The 25,037-nt window shown below is 32.8% G+C and overlaps 1 protein-coding gene across 3 annotated transcripts in view; it reads left to right on the top strand.

Moving 5' to 3' along the window:
- The window catches only part of LOC149805254 (furin-like protease kpc-1), a 69,469-nt gene that overhangs the window by 27,215 nt on the left and 17,217 nt on the right, over nucleotides 1-25,037 (top strand). For all 3 annotated transcript variants that reach the window (XR_016418409.1, XM_089948874.1, XM_089948886.1), the window contains exons 3-7: nucleotides 780-884; nucleotides 1,165-1,299; nucleotides 10,671-10,765; nucleotides 12,901-12,989; nucleotides 18,396-18,571. Coding sequence is in view for 2 of the 3 variants with exons in the window: in XM_089948874.1 (XP_089805000.1) it covers nucleotides 780-884; nucleotides 1,165-1,299; nucleotides 10,671-10,765; nucleotides 12,901-12,989; nucleotides 18,396-18,571 (600 nt within the window). In the remaining variant the exon portion in view is untranslated. The remainder of the gene's footprint in view (nucleotides 1-779; nucleotides 885-1,164; nucleotides 1,300-10,670; nucleotides 10,766-12,900; nucleotides 12,990-18,395; nucleotides 18,572-25,037) is intronic.

The raw sequence follows: 25,037 nt of genomic DNA, 5'->3' as shown, positions 1-25,037 counted from the left end.
TAATAATTCACTTTCCGAGTAAAACAAGGAATAATCTAGTGTCTCCCTAGTGTTCGCTGCTCGAATTCTCATTTTTATTTCACCTGAGACGGACACATGCAGCGAGTAAACATTCTCATCATGTTTAGCCTATGTGAGTAAACTATCGGGTTATATAACTATTAGGATTTTCTTCAATGTAAGCCGCGTGTGAGAGAGTACTAGCTTTGTTTTGTGGGAACTCTCGAGACGAGTGTGACAATAGTGCCGACTCGTGACAGAAAAGCGGGTAAAAGCTCATTACAACGGGGCAAGTCCTTTTAATGTTAACAAATGGCAGTGTTTCATTGAAAAACACACAGTTTGAGTACTAAAATGTGAGGGACGGCTCTTTTGCTATGGGAGTTAGCCCCAAACCCATTTTACATGAGAGATTGTCCCAAACAGCTATTAAAGACTGGACCAGCTCCTGGTGGGATGGGGATTCCTCATAACACAACAGTTGTAGGCTGCGTGGAAACTCTTTGGCGAAGGTTGGGATCTAAAATGGGCTTATTTAAAATTAACACCACAAATCAGTTCATGTTATTCCATTTTCATGAGATTCCATTCTGTGCTTTGAATGATCGCTTAGTTATTTAGTCAGACAAATAAATCTGTAATTTTAAAGCGGAATGCTACGCCGTTAGCAGTGGGGTATTGCCTTGTCTACATACATGTCTTTCAATGGTAGTCTACTGATAATGCAACGTCAGACTGGGTCAACATAAAGCAATACAGAGAAAAATGTATAATTTCAGGTGCCCGTAATTGAGAGACAAGTTATGAGGAAGTACCTTCAACAGTTTATTACAACCGCTCAAAAGCCTTCGAGTAGTATCAGTGTCAATGAAACCAATTATCCGGTAAGAGAAACAAATCTCCAAACTTGTTAAACACACACCCACATTCACCCACCTTCGCCCCCACAGACACACACACACACACACACACACACACACACACACATTCTTTATTTTCTTTATATCAGTATGAAGTGGATTGATATCTGGATAAACGTATATATGTTGTATGAATAAACAGGTGATTTGTGAAAAGAAATATGCATTAGAAGTTACAAACGAAGCAAGCTTAACTCAAAGGAATTTGCTGCTGTAAAGCTAAGTTAAACATTTTCATTTTTAGGATGTAATTTCAAGAAACTACTATGACATGGGGATAGAGCTGGCCTGGAGTCTGGGTTTTAGAGGCAAGAACATCACAGTTGCTGTTGTAGACATTGGAGTTGCAATGGAGCAGAAAGATCTCAAAGGAAACATGGTACACACACACACACACACACACACACACACACACACACACACACATATATATATATATATATATATATATATATATATATATATATATATATATATATATATATATATATACACACAAAATTAATTGCTAAATAGAGATAAAGTTTTATCAATATTTGTATTATGTACAATGCACACTTATTAAATATATAGAAAATAAATAAATAAATAAATTTAAAAAATATATAATTTAAAAAAAATATATCTTGATATATTATTGACAAATGTTATAAAAAAAAATTGGGGCACCAGACAGATGCCCCCCCCCCCCCACCTATCCAAAGATAGTAAAGTGTTTATGTGTTTATGTATCCCCCGAAGGTATGTTGTATGTGTTATTTTTTAAAAAAAAGAATTTTGAATTAAGAATTTTTTTTAAAAAAATTTTTATAGAAATATTTGGTTGGGGTATCTCTAAGAAATCCTAGTGTTTCTATATGGTTGTTCATCCGAGAACGGTTTCTATCACCTGCTCGGAATTCCTTCCCTAGTTTTCATAGCTGATCCTTGCTAGGGGTCACCTATGTCCCGTGTGTGCTATATGTGTGTGCTATATGGTGTGATTGCTATATATGTTTCCATGTTGAGACAGCAAATTATTATCAGATTATAACCCAGTTGTCTAATCTTTTTCTACTGAGTATTGTTCTGAATAGACGATTTATAAAATTTAGAATTTTGGCGAGTCAGCGGTGTGCTTGTATAAAAATAAAACCTTAGTGGTTTATGCGTATGCTATTATGTGTCGCTCTCGCATTCTATATCATGAGATTTTAACTGTGCTCGAGGTGAGGTCCGTACTTTGTTTAATTATTTGTATTTCTCCCACCTCGAGCAGGCTATCTCTTATTTATTTAGTTGCCAAAATTTCCGGAAATTTTTTACTCTTCTGGGGTGAGGTTTAAGATAGAAGAAGGTTCCTTATAATTGGAGTTTAGAGACTGTTGTGTGTATGTGTGAGTGCGTGTGTTTGTACGTGTTATAAAATTTATATAAGGCGTGTTTTCCAATCTCTTCCATGGGCCTGTTCACTTCGCGTGGCGCCTTGTGATATAGCCCCATGACATCATCAATCGTACTTGCTCCATATAGAACCCTGTCCTTCCCTCTCTAATACCCATGCTGTTATCCTTAAAGATTGTAAAGGGATTGCTTAGCCCTAGTAGAGAGTCGTGTCAGTTTAGTCACGTCCAATTTTGATAACCTGTCCACATGCTGCCATAGTGTCGATTATGTAATTAGTAATCTGATACAAAAGTTTTTTGTCGAAGTTTCCGTCTAAATATAGAATGTTTTGTGTCTTGTATGTTTCTTTATTTTTAATTTCTTTGATTATTTTTTGTCGTTTAGTCTTCCTGTTCTCACAGTATATCATAGCATGAATCTTGCTAAAAATTGTTTTTTTTACACAGTGGGCATTTCTGTGGGACTCTGGTCATATGCCGCCTCACCCCGACTTCTCCAGTCAACCATGCATTATGCATGTATTTGAAGCAGAGGCTTTGTATCTTAAGTGAGCCTAATTTGACTCAGTTTCCCCACGCTCTTTTCCAATTTATATGTATGTTTTCTATTTCTACCGTGCTTTTAATTTTATTGGTGATTTCTTCCCTTATCCTAAAGTACTTTTCCTTTCTAGGTCCCATATATATTTTCTGTCCCTATACTTAACTAGAATTTCCTTAATTTCTTTAAATTTTCGCGGTGTTTCTAATAGTCTACTTAATTTGTTGTTTTGGTAAATGTCCTTTCTATGCCTCATTGAGAGGCCAAAGTAATTTATATAAAGACCCTCTCACAGTATGTCAGGGTTTGTTTTTAAACTTTTAAATCTATTAATAATGTTTGTTTATTTAACAAGTAGTCGGCTAGGAATTGCTACCCCCTCCCTTTCACTTGCTTTATAAATAGTTTCCTTTTTTATGTAATGAGTTTTGAAATCCCATATGTAGTCTATAATCCGATTGTCTAAAATCTTTAAAATATCATTTTTAAAATCTAGAGATTTTGTAATATAACTGATGTTGACGTACATGTACGTCTTGGCCACTTGGGCCCGATCTATAAGACATAGTGTCGTAAGCGCCCAGATATTCACATTTTCATTTATTTTACTTTTTATTTGGTTATAATTTTCCTTTTCTTCATTTTGGCCAAAGTATATTCCTAAAGCTTTGACCTTTTCCTTGATTTGTTGTGGGGTGATCCAGAGTGATTTCCCCTCCAGTTTCCTATTTTTAGAATCTCTGTTTTTTTCATGATTTATTCGGGATCCCGAAGCCTTACCAAAGTTTTCAAATTCCTTTATAAGGTGTTTGAAGGAATTGGAATCCCTAATGAAGTTTGTGCAATCATCTGCATGTTGAAGCAATTTTACTTCTTCTCTTATATTTGGAACTTTGATGCCCTCAATCTGTTTATTTAGTCGTATTTTTATACTTAGAATTTGTATTGCTATTACGTATAATAGCATAGATAGGGGGCAGCCTTGCCTCACCGATCTTTGGATTTCAAATTTTCCTGTACTGGCGCCATTTACCTGTACACTTGAAGTTATTCCGTTGTACAGGATTTTGGTCCATTTCTGGAAGTTAGTTCCAAATCCAATTTTAAAAAATATTTTTGTATATAGTTATGGTCTAATCTGTCGAAGGCTTTTTCCTGGTCAAGAAGTACCATAGTATCTTTTTGACCAGAAATATTTATAAAATCGATAATTGTTTTAATACTTAAAATATTGTTTTGAATATCACGCCCTTTAGCTCCACATGTCTGATTTATATTAATGATTTTATCCATGCCTTGTTTTTACCCGTTCTGCTAAAATCTTACTTAGAATTTTATAATCTGTATTAAGGAGGGAGATGGGCCTCCAATTGTTTTTAGCTCTTCCCTATCCCCCTTCCCTTTGAATATTAAGGTAATTATTCCCTCCCTCATCGTGCTGGTCATCTTATCATTTTTTAATAATATATTATTGTACAACCAATCTAGTATAAGCGACAACTCACCACAGAATTTAATATAGAATTCTGCGGCGAGTCCATCTCTACCTGGCGATTTCCCTGTTGCTAAATTTTTAATGACACTTGTTATTTCATTTGTCGATATGAAATCATCACATAAGTCTTTATGTTCTGATGATATCATCTCGCATTCTATTTCCTTTAAATAATCGTCTATCACGTTATCTTCTATTACTTGAGATTGTCCCTATTTCCTTTATTTTTAAACTCTTTTATTTCTTCTTTAATTTCTTTGACGAATTCTGATTCGTCTAGAACTTTACAGTTGAGCTTCCATTCTCCTTTACTTTACCTCATCTATTTTTGTTTTATTTCTAAATTTAAAAAGATCAGGTTGTGATGTGAAATTTTGAAATCTATAATTCCTGCATCTCTACATATATTTTTATCAAAATTGGTTACAAAAAATGTATCAAGTCTACTCCCTTCTCCTATTTTATATTCATGCGTGAATTCTTTTCTCAGCATATTCAATTTTCTATATATGTCTGTTAGTTTATGAGATTTTAAAAAGTGTTCCATTTCAGGTTTAAATCTAAGATCATTTGTTGTTAAAGGACCCCTCCTTTCTATTGAATCCCCCACCCAATTGAAATCACCCCCAAGTATAAGATTTTCCATGGTATATTTCTCTAAATATTTTGACAATTTTTCTATAAATTGTTGCTTTTGGTATTGATTTGCCGGAAAGTATACGTTAACTAAATGAATATCTCCAACTACTATGTGTAAAAGTCTCCATTTAAATAAAATTCCCTCCTCCTTCCTTTCCCATTTACATCCTATTTTATTTTTAATTATTACTGCTACCCCCCCCCCTTGTATCTCTCCATGTGTAGTTATTTAAAAGCAAAATTCCGTTCATTTGTTAGTTCTTTTGTGAATCCATTATGTGATTCTTGTTTAAATATTATGTCATTATTTGTCATTTTACTTAAATTTAATATTTTTTCCTTATTAAACCCATTAACATTTATAGACAAAACACGGAAGTCTTTTCCCGCCATTTTTTGCTGTTATCCAGGTTGCCGCTTTTGATTGCATATACATGTGATTTAAAAAATAGTGTTAAAATATGATATTATTAAAACAGTAAGTTATTTTAAAATGATTCTAGGTATTTGGGAGGGGGGAAACTGGTCCCCCCCCCAAGTATTGTCAGTCGGTGTCTTGGAATTATCACTATTGGTTGTTGGGTCTGTCCTATCTCCAGTGTCCATTTCAGTCTCCGTGTCTCTTTCCAACTGTGTTTCCGTGGTATGTCTCGTCCCGTCTGTCATACTGTCAAATTCTGTGTCGGTTCCGAATCCCTCATTTTTACTGTCGTCCTCACTCTCATTTTCCATGTTTCCCTCATCACTTTCGGTCTCCGTTACTTCTTGTTCTTTCCGCTCTTTTATCATTGTTTTTCCATCATTCTTTCTTTGTGGTGTATCATCATGTGCTTCCTCAAATGTTTCTTCTTGTGACGTGGGTGACACAAATTTCGCTTTTCTTTTCTTTATTTTTTATGTGGGAGGGGTGTAGAACACGTTAGAGGGTCCAATCCTGACATGTTAATCCTTTGGCCTTCTTTCCCTTCTCTCTCCTCTTCTTGTATCGACTCCCCTTCCTCCTGTAATAGGGTAAATCTGAAAGCCTTGTATGTCACCTCCTTGGCTGGTGTTTTCATTATTCCCGTTTTATTTGGGGCTAAGAAACTTCTCCCACTGGGCTTCTTTCGTCGTCTCTGCATTTGTTTCTTTTATAGTATGTGTTATTTCTATTTCCTGTATTTCATGCGTCCCTTCTGTTCTTGCTTGTAGTATCAAGTTTTCAATCTCGCCCATCGTTGGGGGCACCTGGTTGTTGGGCGCTGCTTTGCTCGAATATGTCACCACAGCTGGTACTGTTTGTTTGGGTACCTGTATACTCCTGCAGTCTTTCGGGGCGTGCCCTGTCTGATTGCATATAGGACACTTTCTGTCGTTTTCACTTCCCCGGTACCAGTTTTTCAGGCGAAAACCCATTATATAGAAAAATACGGGTATTTTTCTTGCCTCCTCTTGGCATTAGTAAAATCCATACTCCGGTTTTGATGAGCCCAAAACCCAACACTGTAGCCATTTTATCTGTTTTGACTTTTGACTGCAATTTACTTTCTACTTTCTTTACTATTTCCTTTGTTTCTATTATGTTAAATAGTTGTTTTGTTGAGTTTAATTATAGTGGCGCACAAATAGTTTGTCAGAACACAATTTATATAATAAAAAAATTATGGTGTGCATTACGCATACTAGCAAGTATTTTATAAATAATTAATCATATTCTATTGAGAAGTAATTTAAAAATGCACTTTCATTTTTAAAGTATTAGTAAACTTATTTTTATGATATTAGATTATACATTTACCAGTTAAGGTATAGAAATTACCCTATTGACATCATTAATACTGCTTTCCAAAAAGTATCTTCTCTTACACAGCTTGAATCTTTACAATATAAAATCAAAAGTAGAAATGAAGATATCATTCATTTTGTTATTGAATATAATCAAAGTTTTCCTAATATAGGTAAGATTATCAATAAATATTGGGATTTATTAAACTTATCATGTAAAGCAAGTGTTAAATCGCTACACGAAAGCAAACCCACACTTGCTTATAAAAGGACTAAAAATCTTAAAGATTACCTAACTAATTCTAAATTAGAAAAAAAAATCATATAAAATAGGATCATCAACTAAATGTAATAGACCTAGATGTTCACACTAATCGTTTATTAATGAAAATACTTCTTTCAATAATACTAATACGAAAGAAATTTTTAATATGCATTGTGATACTAATTGTGCAACATCAGATGTTATTTATTTGATAACATGCAAAAAATGTGACATATGTTGGACAAACCAGTCAACAAATATCTAAACGTATGAAGCAATATAGATCAGATATAAAAAAATTATATCGATCAATCATTTTCATCTCATGTTGCCGCACATTTTAACAAAATTTCCCATACATTGCAAGATTTCTCCTTCCAGCCTATTGTTAAAGCTGATTCTGAAATTGAACGTCTGCTAAAGGAAACCTATTAGATTCACCGTCTTAATACGGTATATCCAAAAGGACTAAATTCAAAAACACTATATGACATCATTAATTCTGTTTTTCTTTTTCATTTTCTTTCTTTTTTTTTCTTCTGAATTATGTCCCCTGTTTACAATTTGATAAGAACATTTTTTTTATTATTCTAATTTGTAGAAAAACTTAATTGGTAAATGTATAATCTAATATCATAAAAATAAGTTTACTAATTCTTTAAAAACGAAAGTGCATTTTAAATTAATTCTCAATATAATATGATTAATTATTTATAAAATACTTGAAAGTAAAAGTTATGCACACGATACCTTTTTATTATATAATAAGAGTTCTGATAAACTATTTAACATTTGTCAATAATATATCAAGATATATTTTTTAAAAATTATAAATATTTTTAAAATTTGTTTATTTATTTTCTTTATCTTTAATAAGTGTGAATTATGCATAATACAAATATTGATAAAACTGTTTATCTCTATTTAGTAATAAGTTTTATATATAGTTATCAGTAGAGATATATGTATCTTTAAGATCCAGTTTTATATATGTTTTGTATTAAGATATCAATAATCTTTGCTTTACATGCACATCTCCATGCAAATTATTCGTTAATGTATAAGATAATTAGGTTAAAATGTAAGCTATAACGTCATCTTGTTTATGTCATATTGTTTATTTCATTGATCACTTAGAAACAACATATTTAATGACGTAAGCAGTGTTATTATATGCTCATTTTTTCCCCGTTAACTTTACATTGTCAGAATCGTGCAGTATACCCTATATTGAACCCCGCGCGACAATACACATAAAACACTAACGTACATACAGGAACTACTTTCTATTGTAAACAAACAATAGACGCAGACGCCAGCACTTTTGATTTGTACACAAATCATGAACACTCTCGTAAGAGGTTCTTTACGTTGTGGTTGTTTAAATTTGTTTCTGAATGAACTAAAACAGAAGTTTCGTGGACTGCATACCAGCTGCTTTGGCACATTCCGCGTTGATACAATGTTTCGGATTTAGGCTAGCTACAGTCTATAACAGACGCAAGATAAGGTCCTTACAAATAACATACAAGTGACAAGTCATATACTCTCTTCTTTAGCTGGTGATAAGAATGGCAAAAATAAAATATACTTACAGTTTTATATCCTGAATTTCCTCAAAATGTATTTTCTTAATTCTGCAAATCCGAATTACATGAGCCATGCCATAGGTTCTCAATCTGGATTGCACATTTCGAAACTGTACTGTAATTTCGATGATAAGTGCAATTACAGCCTCCTTACTGCACTCAAAATGAAATAAGCATTAAATTCCATAGCGTCTTTTTGATAATTACAATTGAAAGACTTCATATTTTTCCCACATTATGATTTCAAACATTTAATGACAGAAACAGAAACACATTTGCAGATGTAAACACGATTCTCTCTAGCTTATTCAATCCCATATATTTCATGTGGAATTGTCACATACAAATCCAGTCCATAATCACGAAATTTCGTAGAATCGAAAGAAAAAAATACCAAAATCTATTCATTCCAGATCAAGTGGAAAAGTTGTTGCAATGCACATTCATTCACAATATGACTACAAATTTCAATTTTAACTTGACACGCCATTTTCTTTCAAAAGTTATATCGAGCGCGCGACTAAGTTCAAATTTATCTGGGTTTTGTCGGATGGATATACTGCACTCACAAGGTCGTGCAGTATTCATATTTTCCCATAAAAATGCAGTAACCTGTAATTAGTATATGCTCATTTTTTTTCTCCGTTAACTTTATATTATCAGAAGCGTTCAGTATTTTACGATATTGCACACCTTCATATTGCACCCACGCACAAGACACGTGTGCCCAATATTTTATTAGGAACTACTTTGTAAACAAATCATGTACATTCGCATAGTAGACGCAATACGTTTTGGTTGATTAAATTTGTTTCTAAATGAACTAAATCAGATGTTTCTTGGGCTGCAACATACCAACTGTTTTGCTACATTCCACGTTAATTTTTGATACTTTGCTTCAGATTTTGCGATAGACACCAGATTTCATAAAATTGCTTGGTACCTACAAATAACATGCAAGCGTTAAAGGCATCAACTGTCTCCTTTAGCTGGCAATACGAATGACAAAAGAATATATTTACAGCTTTACATCCAGAATTTCCTCAAAATGTACTTTCTTAGTTCTGCAAATCCGAATTACATGAGCCATGCCATGAGTTGAGTTCTCAAGCTTGATTACACATTTCAAAACTGTACCGTAATTTCGACTATATTCCAAGTGCAATTACATCTTCCTTACTGTACTCAAAATAAAATAAACATTAAATTCAATAGCGTCTTTTTGATAATTGCAATTGAAACACTTCATATTTTCCCCACATAATAATTTCAGATAGTCATTGACAGAACAAACACACTTGCAGATGTAAACACGCTTCTCCCTAGCTTATTCAATCCGATGTATTTCATATATAATTTGCACAGATGAATCCAGTCCAAAATCACAAACGTTCGTCGAATCGAAACAAAATACCAAAATATATTCATTCCAGATCAGATGGAAAAGTTGTTGCAATGCGCATTCATTCACAATATGACTGCAAATTTCAATTTTAACTAGACGCCATTTTCTTTCGAAAGTTATGTCGAGCGCGCGACTAAATTCAAATTTATCTGGGCGGAGTTATGTGCGCATTAATAATGATGTTGTGTAATGGTAAATCTGCGCTTGTGTATTTAGTTTGGAATACGGCATACATTCATTTACGTTGTTTCTTGTAGTGTATTTTGTATATATAATTAAGCCTTAGGTAGAATAAGAAAATGAGCATAAAATAAAAAGGTTACTTCATTTGTATGGGAAAATATGAACTCGTTTTGTCGGATGGATATACTGCACTCCCAAGGTCATACAGTATTTCAGCCAAAAAATCTCGTTCATATTTAACCATACAAATGCAGTAACCTATAAATATTGAATTCAGTTTGAATTCAGTCTGATGAGGCATTAAAACGAAACTGGTCACACATTCTACGTGTTGGCGTTGTTTATTTTATAATTTATAATACATGCATACATACATACATACATACATAGAAAGTCTAATAATTCGTCAATTATCCTCAAGTGACATTAATTCTTTTGACATTTTATCTTAAGCATATCTCACCTTGTAAACCTATATTTGTAGGACCAGTCCCTTTCCTACAACTACGCGATGGAGGAACTCAAGACTGACGCAAATCCACCGAACCATACGTCGTATCCAGACATTCTGGATATCAGGCAAATACGATCTCTCTCTCTCTCTCTCTCTCTCTCTCTCTCTCTGTTCAGTATGTGGTCTCATATATGAACTATGCTATGAAGAGAGTCGTAGTTTCGAACTTTCGAAACTTTAATACATATCAATCGCAGTCTTAACGGTGTCAATAATGACACCACTGCTGCAGAAGTGAAACCTGTTTCCAATTAATATACAATGAACTTACACATTACTAATTTTAGCAAACTTCAATCGAGTGATGGAAACGACGAAATGGAAGGATACTATTATATTTCTTTTCGCTCTGAAATCAAGAGTTACATCACAGAAGACGAATGTCATTTGCAAATACCAGAATGCCACATATGCTAGTTTGTTATAAGCCATCACAATAGATTAAGTTTAGAGCAAAATTGAATATATATATATATGAATGAGAAAATGAGTTGTGTTATTTATCACTTTCTGTCTGAAAGGTTCTGATTATTTGTAAAAATACATTAATACGTCTAATGATGCTTTAGTGTGATGACTTGCCAATTATATCGCAACACGTGTTGTTTCTTTAATACTCGTCTAGAATCGTATCTGTAACTGGATACTGGAAGTACTGAGAATCGTATCTGCAACTGGATACTGGAAGTACTGAGAAATCTTAGTGATGATTAGCAAAATTAGGAAGTGATTTGAAACTCTTGCCGATATGTTTTTTTTTCCCAGTACTTTGGTTTCATATTTACTTCGATAGTACTTATAATTAGAGGATATTCCGCGTGTTTTATTTTTATTAAGTCTGCATAATTTGTAAAAAATATTTTTGGTCTGTCGGATCTCTCAGATACACTTTAAATATAACAACCAATTTATGCTGCTCCTTTTCATAGATGATAACTTGTATATCTGATTTAATATCTTTAATTTGTTACGAATCTGTGCTCATAAAATAAGTAACACTAAAGAGTGAAAGACAAAAAGCTTTATAAAATTCAACAAATAAAATGTATTTCCCTCGAGTACAAAGTGAACATGAGAAAAAAGAACTTACAGTATGCGAATTAAATCCCAAAATAATCCAGGCATTACAAATACAAGTTCTAATAATTTAAAGTCCTGAATATAACACGGTACAAGTCCCAAAGAAATCGAAACAATGAAGGCGATGACGTATCTCTTATGGCTTACAGAGTGCTGATTTTTATGGAATCACAGTAATATAACTCCAATTTTGAATTCAGTATGAATTCCAGTGAATCTCTTTACCAAAGAATATTATGAGACCACTTTTGTATTTCCAGAGGAAATAATCACTCGAATTCAATTATTTGAAGAAAAAGATTGATCCCATCTGGACACAAAATAATGCAGATTGAAAGTGCTTGATATTAAAGCACAAATGACCAAGTCCTCAAAAATACAAGATGATATAGTTATCGACTTGACCTCAGGTCACAATTAGCATTTTTAAAATTAAAAATTACCTAATGGAAAATAACCTTCTAAAATGATCCTGATACGATGTCTGCAGCGTGACAGTTTATAGTAATGTCAAGCACTGGGGCATCATGCCGCAGACATGTAGCATGATGTCCCACCCAGTCAGATTATACTAACACCAGGCGGACCAGTCTTAACACTAACCTCTTAATGCTGAGTACCAGGCGAGGTAGCTGTTAGTACCATTTTTATAAGTCTTTGGTATGACTCGGCTGGGTATTGAACACACGACCTCCCGCATCCGGGGCGGACGATCTAATCACTAGGCCACCGGATCGGTAGGTCAAGGTAGCATGCAATGTTACATTACAATAGCATATAATGAAATTTAAAAAAATTGAAACTAACAAAAAACAGTTAAATTAAATATACGTTACAAATTATAGAAAGCCAGCGATAAAGCTTAGCACTGGAAGTTTGCATTATTGTAAATCGTACACCATAGATATTCAACGACTTACTTTGACTCTTTATCTGGAAATGTGCCTTTGTTTTGGTGTGTATATTTCACTATGAGAGGTCATTTATGTCCTACTATTTTTTTTAGTTTGCAGCAATTTTATAACCATCCAAATAATATATATATATATATATATATACCACTGTCAAAAATTATGAATAAATGTATGCTGTCTCAGTTCATATTAACTCTCTTTCTAAGTCATGGAACAAAATGTGCAGGTCTTGTGGCAGCCATAAAAGGAAATGGATTTTGTGCAGCGGGTGTTGCCCCGGAGGCTAAACTAGCAGGTAACTAATATATGTCTGTCTGTCTGTCTCTTCGTCTTAAACGGCTACTTTCAGTATACTCTGATCAGCTGAATTTCGTTAAATCACTTTATGTGTGGGGGTTTTGAAATGCCACTTGGAGCACCCAAACAATTATTAGCCATCAGAGATGTTTGGGCAAGATAACAAAGTTGTCAAATAAAACTATTTGAATAATGAGTGGAAGATCATTTCCATATATTTGAAGAAGTGCATCATTATGAATCACATTTCATTTTATTGGGTGCATTCATGTCAGGTGTTTCACAGCAATCAGCAGGTTAATCCTGGAAAGACTACAATGTGTCCCAGCTCGATGGTTGTCCTCAGGTGAATACTGGGCCTCCAGTTGGATTGCTTTGTTTTTAATGAGATGGAGGTTAGTCCTAGAAAGGTTTTTCAACGAGCATAACCCCAAGATGGAGTTTTGTTCCAGTCTCCGGGAGCTTATCGTAACGAACACTGATGGGCTGTGGATAGCTCACGGACTGAAAAAGCATTTAGAACTCTAGGGATGAAAGGATACAGACCTAGCAACATATACTAACACATGCTTGTTCGAGCTGCTACACACCACTGAAATCCGAGGCGACATGGCTGATGTGAACAAATCTAAGACCTAGCAGAGCCGGCAAGAAAGCATTCTAGGTTATTTGCCTCGACAGATATGCAGCAGCCTTGGGGCACGCACACAAGGATCAGGAGCTGTTCTAGAGCGAAGATGGTATTTTCTGGGCCGGAAAAGTCACGATGGTGATACTAATACCGAGAATTATATTCTTCCGCATTTTCTTCCAGAATTTACATAATTGCAGCCTGCTGCTGCAGATTTTATGATGAATTATTTTTTCTCTTTACTCTGAACGTATCTGGTTTACGTGGCGTGCTACGGACAGCGTTTCTTCGCCCCTCCCTCCTCCTGTAACAGCGATCGAGCTGATATATATATATATATATATATATATATATATATATATATATATATATATATATATATATATATATATATACGTACTCTGACCGCATATATTTGGATGAGTCCCTCTCAAATTGCTCTCACCTCCTCTGGTTGTGTATCCTGGGTTCACTTAAAAATCTGAGCAATCCTGCAATCAATATATGGCCGTAGACGTTGACAACATAAGCAGCGGTCGCACACAAAACGGCAAGTTTACTTGATTTCGCCAAAACAACATTTCCTTTCCCCACTTTCCAGAGTTCCATTTATTCACATTATCATCGATCTTGACCTTGGTCAGCACGTGCTAATATAATACATCAATATATCTGGTCAGCAACAATTTGTGGATATGCCCTATTTTTGTGTCACTAATGTTAAATGAGTCGCCGACGTTATGTTTCGTGCTGCTTTCAAAGAACGTGGGTGCGGCAATTTATCTCTACAGTGCTGGCTTTGGCCATGCATGTTATATTGAATAGTTTGAAAGCTGGGCCCCAAGTTCAAGAACGTGTGACCCGCACTGGTCCTAATACCAGTGTAGCTGTCAGTGGAATCTCCTACAACCCATGACGGTGCAATGTTTATGATGAGCTTGAATACAGCGCCCGGTGGAGACAGTCTGGTCAGAAAAACCTCCGGGTCTTAACATCTCGCTGTTGGCCCTTCTAGTGTTAGGGTGGGCGTGGGCCGCTGTGGCAGCTGTTAGAACTGAACTGGGCTGGGATGGGATTAATCGGAATTTACCATGGGATGCTACCTTAGGAGTAAATGAGACGGTATATGGTCTCGAAGGAATTTAGCATTGTCGGTTACTATGGGGATCTAAGACATTTAATAACAACTTAATATACATTCTTTCAAGTTTACAATCCTTCAGCTGATTTCGAATTAAAAATACGCATGCGTATTAAAATGAAGGAATGGTAAATGTTGAGATAAAAAAAATGCTGAAGCAGGAGTGTTTTCACGTTCTATCGTCGGTATGGTGGAGCCAAGTTATATGACATAGAGTAAAATGTCGCACTTAATTTCCGAAACTAAATCAGAATTCTGTGGAGAAGAAAAAATCCAGTATATGATATGTAAAAAATCACAAATTCATAAATTGAAAATGAATTATTTGAGTTTCCCTCAAGAATAAAACAAATGCAGAAACAAGGAACTAATTCCAGAACTGAAAATCATTTTATCACATAATAAATCAATACGGAATATGATATTAAATATATGCATGGACTAAAGCTGTACTAAAATTACAATCTTGAAACATAGCAAAAGTTGAAAAAATGTGGGAAAGATTAAATATCGTAAAAGGGAAATAAACAGTCAATTATTAAATATATTTATAAATTGGTAACCCAAAATTGAAAATTAAAAAAGTTAAGATAAAAAAATCAGAAATAAAAACAATTGAAAGTTAGAATTTTGAAATTTGAAACACAGATTTTAAAATATTTAAAATACACAAACTATCATGATATGTAAAGAAACAACAAACAAAATACGAATCTAAAAATTTTAAAACAACTTCACAAAAACCACAAATCAATTAAATGAACAATTATAACTACACTAACATTTAAAGAAGTAATTAATGAAAAGTATTTGAAGCAGACATAAAATGATAAAAAAGGTATTAGAAACACAACAAAATTCACGTATGTTTAATGTAAAAATAATACATGGCTCGTAAAGAAACATAATGGAAAAGTAAAAATTACGTTATGAAACATAAATAAATCTTAAAAATAAATTTAAAAATATATAAAATTAAAAAATTGAAGAAACAGTGTTAATCAAAATAAAAATCGTATCACAGTAGATCAGCAAAATCTATATTTCATTTACCCCTATTCCCTAATCTGTTTCGATTGAAAAGTTGAGTGTTATATTGTAATCATGTGTGCTAGTGACCATTATTTGCGGAGTTTGTAAGTTGGGGTATTGGGTAATAAAGATGGTTTTTGGATCGCTACTATATATGTTAGCTACTATCACAACTCTCATTTCCTTAATCCGTTTAGTCCATCCATTTGGTAGGTGTTGGATGGTCATGATTTTCGTTTAATGATAATCCTATCACTTCACTGGCCTATTTTATAGTCCTCTCATGGTTCCATTTGTTTTGTTGACACTCCATAGCCCCATCCCAGCATATATGGCTGGTTAGAGACCTCGAAGTGACACCCTGGTTTTTCATTTGTAAGTTCTGGTGCTTATCAGTGAGGGTAAGTCTTGTAAATTATGGATATATTTCGGTCATTAAAGATAGGATGAAAAATGTGCGTTGCTCGGTAATGATGTGTGTGTGTGTGTGTGTGTGATTTAGATTTTTAACGTAGCTTTAACAATTATCCAGTCATATCCCTACGATGTCTGCAGTGTGGCAGTTTAATCCTAATAACGACCTATTAATGCTGATCACCTAGCGAAGCAGTTGTTAGTACCATTTTTATAAGTCTTTGATATGACTCAGCCGGGGTTCGAACCCACGACTTCCCGCATCCGGGGCAGACGCTCTAACCACTAGGCCACCAGAGCGGTCGGTAAGGATGGAAAATGTGGATTGGTCACAAAATTATTACTGTCCATTAAGGTTGGTGTTGTTTTTTTTTTGGGGGGGGGGGGAGGTGGTGGTGGTGGTGGGGGGAAGCTTAATTTGGTAAAAAATATTTCAAATATTTTTTATTTTGATTTATTAGTCTAAATTTATGTTGCTTGTAATAATGGAACTTGTTTACCTTTCTAAAACGATTTTAATTTTTTCTTATTTTTGTTTTGTTTATTTTCGATCCAACTTTTTAAATTTTACTATTTTTAATTAAATTTAATCGTTTTTACTTTACATATCTTAAATATGCTTTAAATTTTCTGTTGCTTTCAGGATGCATTTTAAAAAAAGAATTCAATACTTTTTGAAATTTAGTTTAGATTTGTTAAAATACAATTAAATTTGTGTCAGTAATCTCCTGACTAGTCTACCAAAATTAAATGGTTTTTATTTATAGTTTAAATTTTGCTTCTTGTTATTTTTAAAAAAAAAAGTATTGGTAAGATTAATTAATTACAATTAATTAAAAGAAATCAGCTTCAGCATCTTTTGTTGAAATATTATGTCTTCTATTTGTCTTCGAAATATTAGTCTTTCTCTAAACATTTGTTGTGCCTAAAGTTTAAATTTACTTTTATAAATCGTAGATATTTAGTTTTTCTTTCTAATTGTTTTTCTTATTGTGCAAACATTTTTTCAAATTTGCTTTTCACAAATTTAATTTCGAACAATTCGTTTTTCCTTTAATTTTTTTAATATTGTTTATTGTTTTGAAAAAGGTTTTTGAAATTGTTATTTCTATTTTATTGGTTAAAAGTGGTCTTCTGCTTTTGAAGTAAATATTTTGCTTTAAAATGTTAGTTCGTTTTAATTTTTTTAAATTGTAAAGGTGGTAAATTTGTAAGAAAATTAGGTGTACAATTTTGTTTAAATTATATTTAAATTGTGTATTGTATAAAATTGTTTCTTTAAATATTCCGCTTTCTAACTTTGTCTTTGAATTATTGTTTCTGATATTGTTGTCGTAAAAATGGTATACATATTCGCATTTTATTTTTAAAAATTCCTTTTTCTTGTTTATTTTAAACTTCTTAAGTTTTTTTACCATTTTTACTTTTTAAAATGTTATTGTTTGAATTTCAGCTTTATCAAATGAGGTTTTATGTTTTAATTTGCAAACATAAATTTTAATTTTCTTTTCTTTTTGATTATAGGTTGCTTTTAGCATTTATGTTTCGTTTTCAAACTTTCCTGTATTACTATTTTTGCATAATTTTGTTTAAACCTTTAGTTAAATTATGTTTTTGTACGTTATTCAAGTTTTCTTTAAGCTGTTTTATTTAAATTTATTTACTTTGTTTTAAAGTTTCATGCTTGTTTTGATAACAAATCATTAACAAATTTGTTAATTCATAATTCATTATTTTGCCTTTTGAAAAAATCGAATTAAATGGTTTAAAAGTTTTCAGTTTGAGATTGTTTTAGTTGTAATTTGCATTTATAAATTTTTAATTTCTTTTAATATATTATAATTTTAGAATTTTTTTACACTATTTTCCCTAATTTTATTTAGTCTGTGCTAGATATACTTTCAAGTTCGGAATTTCAATGTGACGTTTTGTCTGTGCTTTATTTTTTAATGTAATTTCATTTAACTTCGTAAGTTTATTATCGTGGACTGCAGTAACATTATCGTGTACATTTTGATGTTGTAACCGTCGCATATATAGAGCACTGAGTGAAATTAGACAGACGAACAGTCAGGCAGCAGACGCAGAGTACAACAGTAACTGGACGATTCCAAAAATGGCGCAAGGATGGCTAAATCATTTGATAAATGCATCTCAGATACATTTTGTTTTCTTCTCTATCTTAGCCATACGCTTCCTTGATGATGATGGATGTGGTAAGGATGCTTGGACTGGATCTTCTTTAAAACATGAGCTCGAAAGTGTTGATATTTACAGCAACAGTTGGGGCAGTATCGAATCCTGTGGATTTACCAAGCCGGGCATCGCATTTCAGACAGCGGTATTAGAAGGAGTTAGAAGGGTAAGTAAATTTGGACAACCTATTTACTGCATCCCTTTCCACTCTAAAAATTAAACTGGGCATAAGACATTTCAAGCATACCGGCTCCAAAAATATTCTGCTTATATCTTGCATAGTTCTCTGCCAGAAATGACAAATATTCTGGCTAAAAAAGAAATCAAATACAACCCAGAAAAGGCATGTTTCATCATGCGTGCAAAATTTAATTCATGGATAAAACTGTCATCAAATCAAAAGTATGGAGGACAAGGACACGTGTAATGTCACACATCAGCTGGAGGTAGTATGGGGTTTCACATGTGTCACCACAGACTCGTTATTGTTTATGAGAAATGCCAACATCTTACAAAAGAACTGCTTTATTTCTAACCATCTTTAATCAAAATGCTTCAAAGTTACACAATATATATACACTTTGGGATGACAACATTGTAAATGAACGGCTAAGGAGTATATAGCACTATACACATGAGTGAAAAGACATGTCAGGGAGGTATTACGACTCTTTGGTTTTAAAACAAGTAATATAAAAGTCTGAGAAGCGAAAAGCTTTGTAAAATTCAGTAAAGAATATTTCCTTAAATGCATAGTGAAATTGTAAAAAGGAACTTACGGTATTGCGAATTAAATCCGAAATAATCATATAATTACAAACAGAAGTCCTAATAATTATAAACTTTAGTATAAATTCAAATTAAATCCAGCGGTGAAAGTGTTGATGTGCCAGTGGTGGAATGTATCATGGTGTTGTACCAACAGTCTTTGTTGTTGAATCACATTAACATGATTCCAGCTTTGAATTCCTTATAAATCCCAGTGAATGTCTCTTTCCAAGAATATTATTTTTATGTACACTCTGTATATCCAGAGAAAACTCGCCTGAATTAATTAATTTGAAGAAATAAATGTCAACCCAAATGACTTACTGGACACAGCAATAAATACAATTGATTCGGCTAATGTTCTAAGCACGAATGAATAATTTTTCCAGTAACAAGATTATATAGTTTTCTGCCTGACCTCAGATCACAATTAACATTGTCAAAAAAGACATTAACTAATGGAAAACAACCTTCAGGAAGGTTCGTAATGTTTATAAAATAAAATCTTAGTTATAATTAGAAGTCTGTTACTGAATTATAATATGAAATTGATAGTATACAATTTTCAAAGTTCAAGACACAGAATGAGATAAATATGTTTACTAAAAAACCAAAATCAATAATTCAGGCCAGGAAGAAAATTAGCCTAATTTCGGACAAAGTCAGGTCGAGCCTACAATGTCATATTATAACTACATATAATGAAATTACAATAATAAATAAAGTTATTTATCAAAGAATGTAAATTAAATATACATAACAGGATGTAATATACTGAGTCGGAGAGTTGACTCTCGTAATGTATCATTTAAATATGAATTAAGATGAGTTATTGCACAGTTGCACTAAAAATGGTTGTGTTGTTATATTGGGCCCTTCACTACTACTACTACTTCTTCTTAACATTATTATTATTATTATTATTATTATTATTATTATTATTCGTTACTTATATCTGATTTAATTTATAATTGATTTCATTTAATTGTTTGTAAGTTTTAAAATCTTTTTATTTTATATTCATTGTTATGTCAAAATTGTGTAGTTTTGTTTACTAGGAACTCGATACCTTTCCAGAAAATAGTTTGACCTTGACTGTTCATTTGTAAACACTTAAACCTGACCTAGTTCCTGACCTTAATTCAGAAATCAGTAAGAAAAGTAAACAACTTTTATTTTTAACTTATTCTTGGAGTATAATTATTGGTTCTGGCCAAGGTCATACTGGGACTACGTGCTTTTATACGTGATTACTTCTCGAAGGTTCTGGAAAGTTGACCCTCATTTGAAAATTTGTTTTGCGTTTCGAATTACTGTAAAATAATTGTTTATAGAGATTTTTGTCAGCTGGGCTTCTAAACACTGATACGTAAATGCGATTTTTTTTGTTGTGTCACTTTGGGAATTACATTCTAATGTTTATTCGAATTATTTGGATTCAAAAGGATTGCTTCCTTTTCATGAAAATATATGAGTGCTCATACAGAATTCTTGGACAAAGACATTTCATTACATTTTATTGGGAAATTCAAACACCGGATTATTGTTTGTGAATAACACAGAACCGAAGATTTTATAACACCACATAGGATACAGTATACGTCATCGCCATTCATTTTGGATTTTTCGTTTGGACTCGAACTTGAATTTATTAGGACATTTCATTATTAGGACTTCTAAAATTGAATTCGTGGATTATTCTTGGATTATTTTAGATTTGATTCTTAAAACCTTAAGTTCTTATTTTTTCATTTTTTACGGTATTTTGTTTAGAGAAATAAATTATTTGATAAATTTTCAAAACTTGTTGTTCTCACTCTTTTTTGTGTTACTGTTTATTCTAACCTAAGCAAGTAACATTTTATTATCATTATTATGGTAAGTCCTATTGTCACGTTACCACTTAGAAAACAGTCGGGAACGTTTCAGCATACATACTTTTTAATTTTTATTCCTACTACACCAATAATTAAAGTGTGAGACTTTGTTAATTTTTAATAGTTGTTATTTCTGATCAACGTGTGAGCCAGAGTGTTGGGTATTTCCCTGTAATTTCAGATGGTAGTCGCTCTGAAGAAAACGTTGGTAGTATGGTATCAAAGTTGAAACAATAAAAATACTCGGGAAATGTTAAGTAAAGGCAACGCATTTAATGACAAATTTCAAACTTAAATTCATAAATCTGAGATCTTTGTATGTTGAATTATTGCATGATTCATTAAATAATTATGATTTATGATATTTTGATGTTATATTACGTGGCATATTTGTAATTAAGCCCAACCCCCTGTAAACTTGAATTGTGTGCCCCATATCTGCATATCACTTTTTATGAATTGAAGGAATGACATGCCTTTATGCACTAATATAACAATCGAAAATAAAATGAAACGCAAGGGTTTTACGACACACTTTTATTGCCTCCTCCCCCGACAAGTTAGATAACAGTATGTAGCATAGAGGTTAAATCATGTCACCAATTCAGCTTGTATTACATACATTGTGAAGTAGACGATTTGTTGGCACTGTTCTCGTCAAGATTTTAATAAACGAAAAGTGCAAAAAAAAAAGGATTACATTTTGATATGGTAGGAGTGGGATTTAAATAATATTTAATGTGTAAGGGGAATCTGATATTTTTTTTTTACTATGAAGAGAATATTTCTTTCAACCATTAAACTTGATGGCCTTTTTTAACGTATTGAGTACATATCTACTTAGATGCCGTTTTGGGTTGAAATTTATTTACAGCAAATGTGGTCGGGCAACAACTTTTCACAACTTAGCAACATTCCTCCCCAAAATACGCAAGTAGGTACATGATAAGTGGCAAGGACTAACAATATGTGGATCAGAAATACAGAGCTTTAATACAAATAAATATGGAAAAAAGCCATCATGCTAGAAAAAATAATACAAAATATGTACAACAACTAATTTCAAGATGGGATGGGTTGAGATTCCTTGGAGGGTATTGGAAGGAAATACGCCAGTAGGTAGATTGTCTTAGTCAATTATTAAAATCTTTTAGTATCTTTAATATAAGTCTGGACGATTTCAAAGATAAAGGCGTTTAGGTCATTTGATAGCTAAGATGATCCAGTGCCTTTGTCTCATTATTGGTACTTATGTTTATCACAACAATAGATATAATGGTAGGCAGTCTTATCGTCCTCTCTAAAAGTGCACAGTGGCTTTCAGTAAGAAAAACTGAAAATAAATCATTCTTTAAATCACCGCAGTTGTTTCTTATCCTACTATAAATAATTAATGATTTCCTGTTACCAGTACAATAGTATAGTGGACATGTTTATGTGTGGGTGACATTTTTCTTTTAAGTATTAGATAATCTGTTTCATGCATTCCTGGATCCGGCAGAGTGTTCAAAACCTTTAATGTGGAAGATAAACAAGAATTTCTCGAGATTTTAAGTCTATCATGTATGTGTTGAAAATAATTTATATTTCTAAACATTATATTGTACTGTATGTCCAACTAACGGAGGTACAACATCTTGGAGGAAGGGGGGGGGGCTGAATCATATACAAATTTGTGGAAGGTACAAAGTTTTGTGAAATATTCTTCTTTTCGATTTTGTAAATATTGTTATTAGAAGCGCAAGTGGTGAGTTCAATTATGATTCGTCTCGCTTCAAGTTGCAGCCTTTCGAGTCAATACGTCGAGCAACTATCAGATGCTATATCAATATACTCTAGTAGAGGTCGTATATAAGGAGAGAAATCCTTTCCAATGCTTTCCGACCCAAATTGTATTTAATGGACCTCAAACTATTTGGCATTTTGTATCCATGTGATCAGATATAATCAATTTTTCGAAAACCTACCAGAGTCAGTGAATGTTAGACCAAGACGTTGATGATGTTCAGCAAAATGTAGAAGCTCATTTTGAAATTCAAGCTCGGGAAAAACTGGGTCTAATTTGTTAAACAGAAAAAAAGACTCGATCTTTGTAGGGTTAAAACTTACCAGCAATTTTTATGGCCATTGGCCTATATTTTAAAGAACAGAGTTAGATCGTATTTGATGTCAATGGCATTAGATGAGTAAGCTAGTAAATTATCGTCCGGAAAGAGTCCTGTGACACTTATCCGATTATCAACAATTTAAAGATATATAAGGAACAATTGTTTACCTAGAAAAGATCCTTGGGACTCCAGTAAATACGCGATTGTTTGTAGATTCAGAGGTATTAGCACGTACTTATTGAATGCGAGCAGAAAGATCGTTGCTATGCCAACTATTTAAATGGGAATCAATTTAAAGAGCAATCCTTTATGTTAGACGCGATCAAAAGCCTTTGAAACATCGCAAAATATTATACACACATCCTCGCGTTGACTAAAGCAGTGCATATAATATGGTGGATCTCTATGAACTGAAATATGGTGGAAATTTGGGGCAGTAAACCAGATTGAAAATTATAAAGGAGAGTATCTGAATTGAAACGGTTTTAATTTACCTAAATTCAAATGGTTGTATATAAATTTAAATATAGCTCTTTCCATTTTTCCCCGACACAGCTTAACAAAGAAACAGGTCGGAACTTGTATGGATCATTGTGATTCCATTTGTTTCAAAACACAGTCTAGCATTACTGCTGATTCTTTCCAAATGTTCGGAAATATTTGTTCTCGGAATAATTTATTGAATAAGATGCACAGAGATTTTGCAATGGATGGGAAGGCACCTTTTGACATTTGATGACCGATCTTATCAAATCCACAAGCCTTTTGATTGGGTATAGTTTTTATTAATCTAACATATCTTGCTCTATAATTGTTAGTTCTGATAATTTTCATTCGCCTTGTAATATATTTGAGGTAGTTCAATAATAATAATAATAATAATAATAATAATAATAATAATAATAATAATAAAGACTTTATTTAGAGAAGGTAACTGAATTAGTTACAGAATTAATCTACCTTGAGGCCTTCTACCTGTTATGAACAATATATACAGTATATATAACATGATGTGAAGAATCTGGGTTGACATTAAAAAATTGAGTGATTTAAAAACTCAAAGTATCAAACTTGGAACATAGGAACATGCATCTGTGAACACATAGACATATATAAAATATAAAATATCATCCAGCATTGAAAAATTCAACTGTGAAAATGATGCAAAACTACAGAAAAGCAGGCGGTATTTATTTTACTAGAACTGTTCTATTGTCTAAAGATTTCATCCATTTGAGACATTGATTATGAAGAGAAGAAATGTTAGGAGCCTGCCTTATGTCACTGGGAATGTTGTTCCATACCAGTGGACCAGTATATTGAAAACTTTTTTTTTACACAATTCCTTCTTTGGCCTTGGTACTGTTTACTTCTCGTGGACCTTAAATTTGGAGTACCATCAGCATCTCTTTGATGAAAGATATTGCTTAGATAGATATACAGGAATGGCTTCTCTGGATACTTTATTCATCATTTTGGTCTTTCTTAGAAAAATTCTTACATATATTGTTGAAATCTTTATATTATTCATTGGATCCTGGAAATTGTTTATACGTTGTTCTATAATTAAATGGCAAGCCCTCGTTTGGAGCCTCAAAAGTGTTGTTATGTTCTACGTTACATCCACTTTAAATATTGTAGTAAAAACGACCTTTAAACATTATGCTTTGTATAAGTCAGTAAATGCTCTTACTATCGTATGTTCTTTACTCAAGTGGCGGCATTATATATTTTATTCTGCTTAATTAAATATTTAATTGGATGCCAATATTCCTTGAGGTTCCAATCTTCAATTTTCAGTGTTATCGTATTTTGAGCAAAATGTTTCTTTTGCAAATTTTGTTTGGTTGTTTTACCTTATTTATTAACTTTTTAAATT

Source organism: Sinohyriopsis cumingii, chromosome 2 (assembly GCF_028554795.1).
Source record: "Sinohyriopsis cumingii isolate HCF-2022 chromosome 2, ASM2855479v2, whole genome shotgun sequence".
NCBI classification, from domain to species: Eukaryota; Metazoa; Mollusca; class Bivalvia; order Unionida; family Unionidae; genus Sinohyriopsis; species Sinohyriopsis cumingii.
This window is presented reverse-complemented; position numbering and strand designations above follow the sequence as displayed.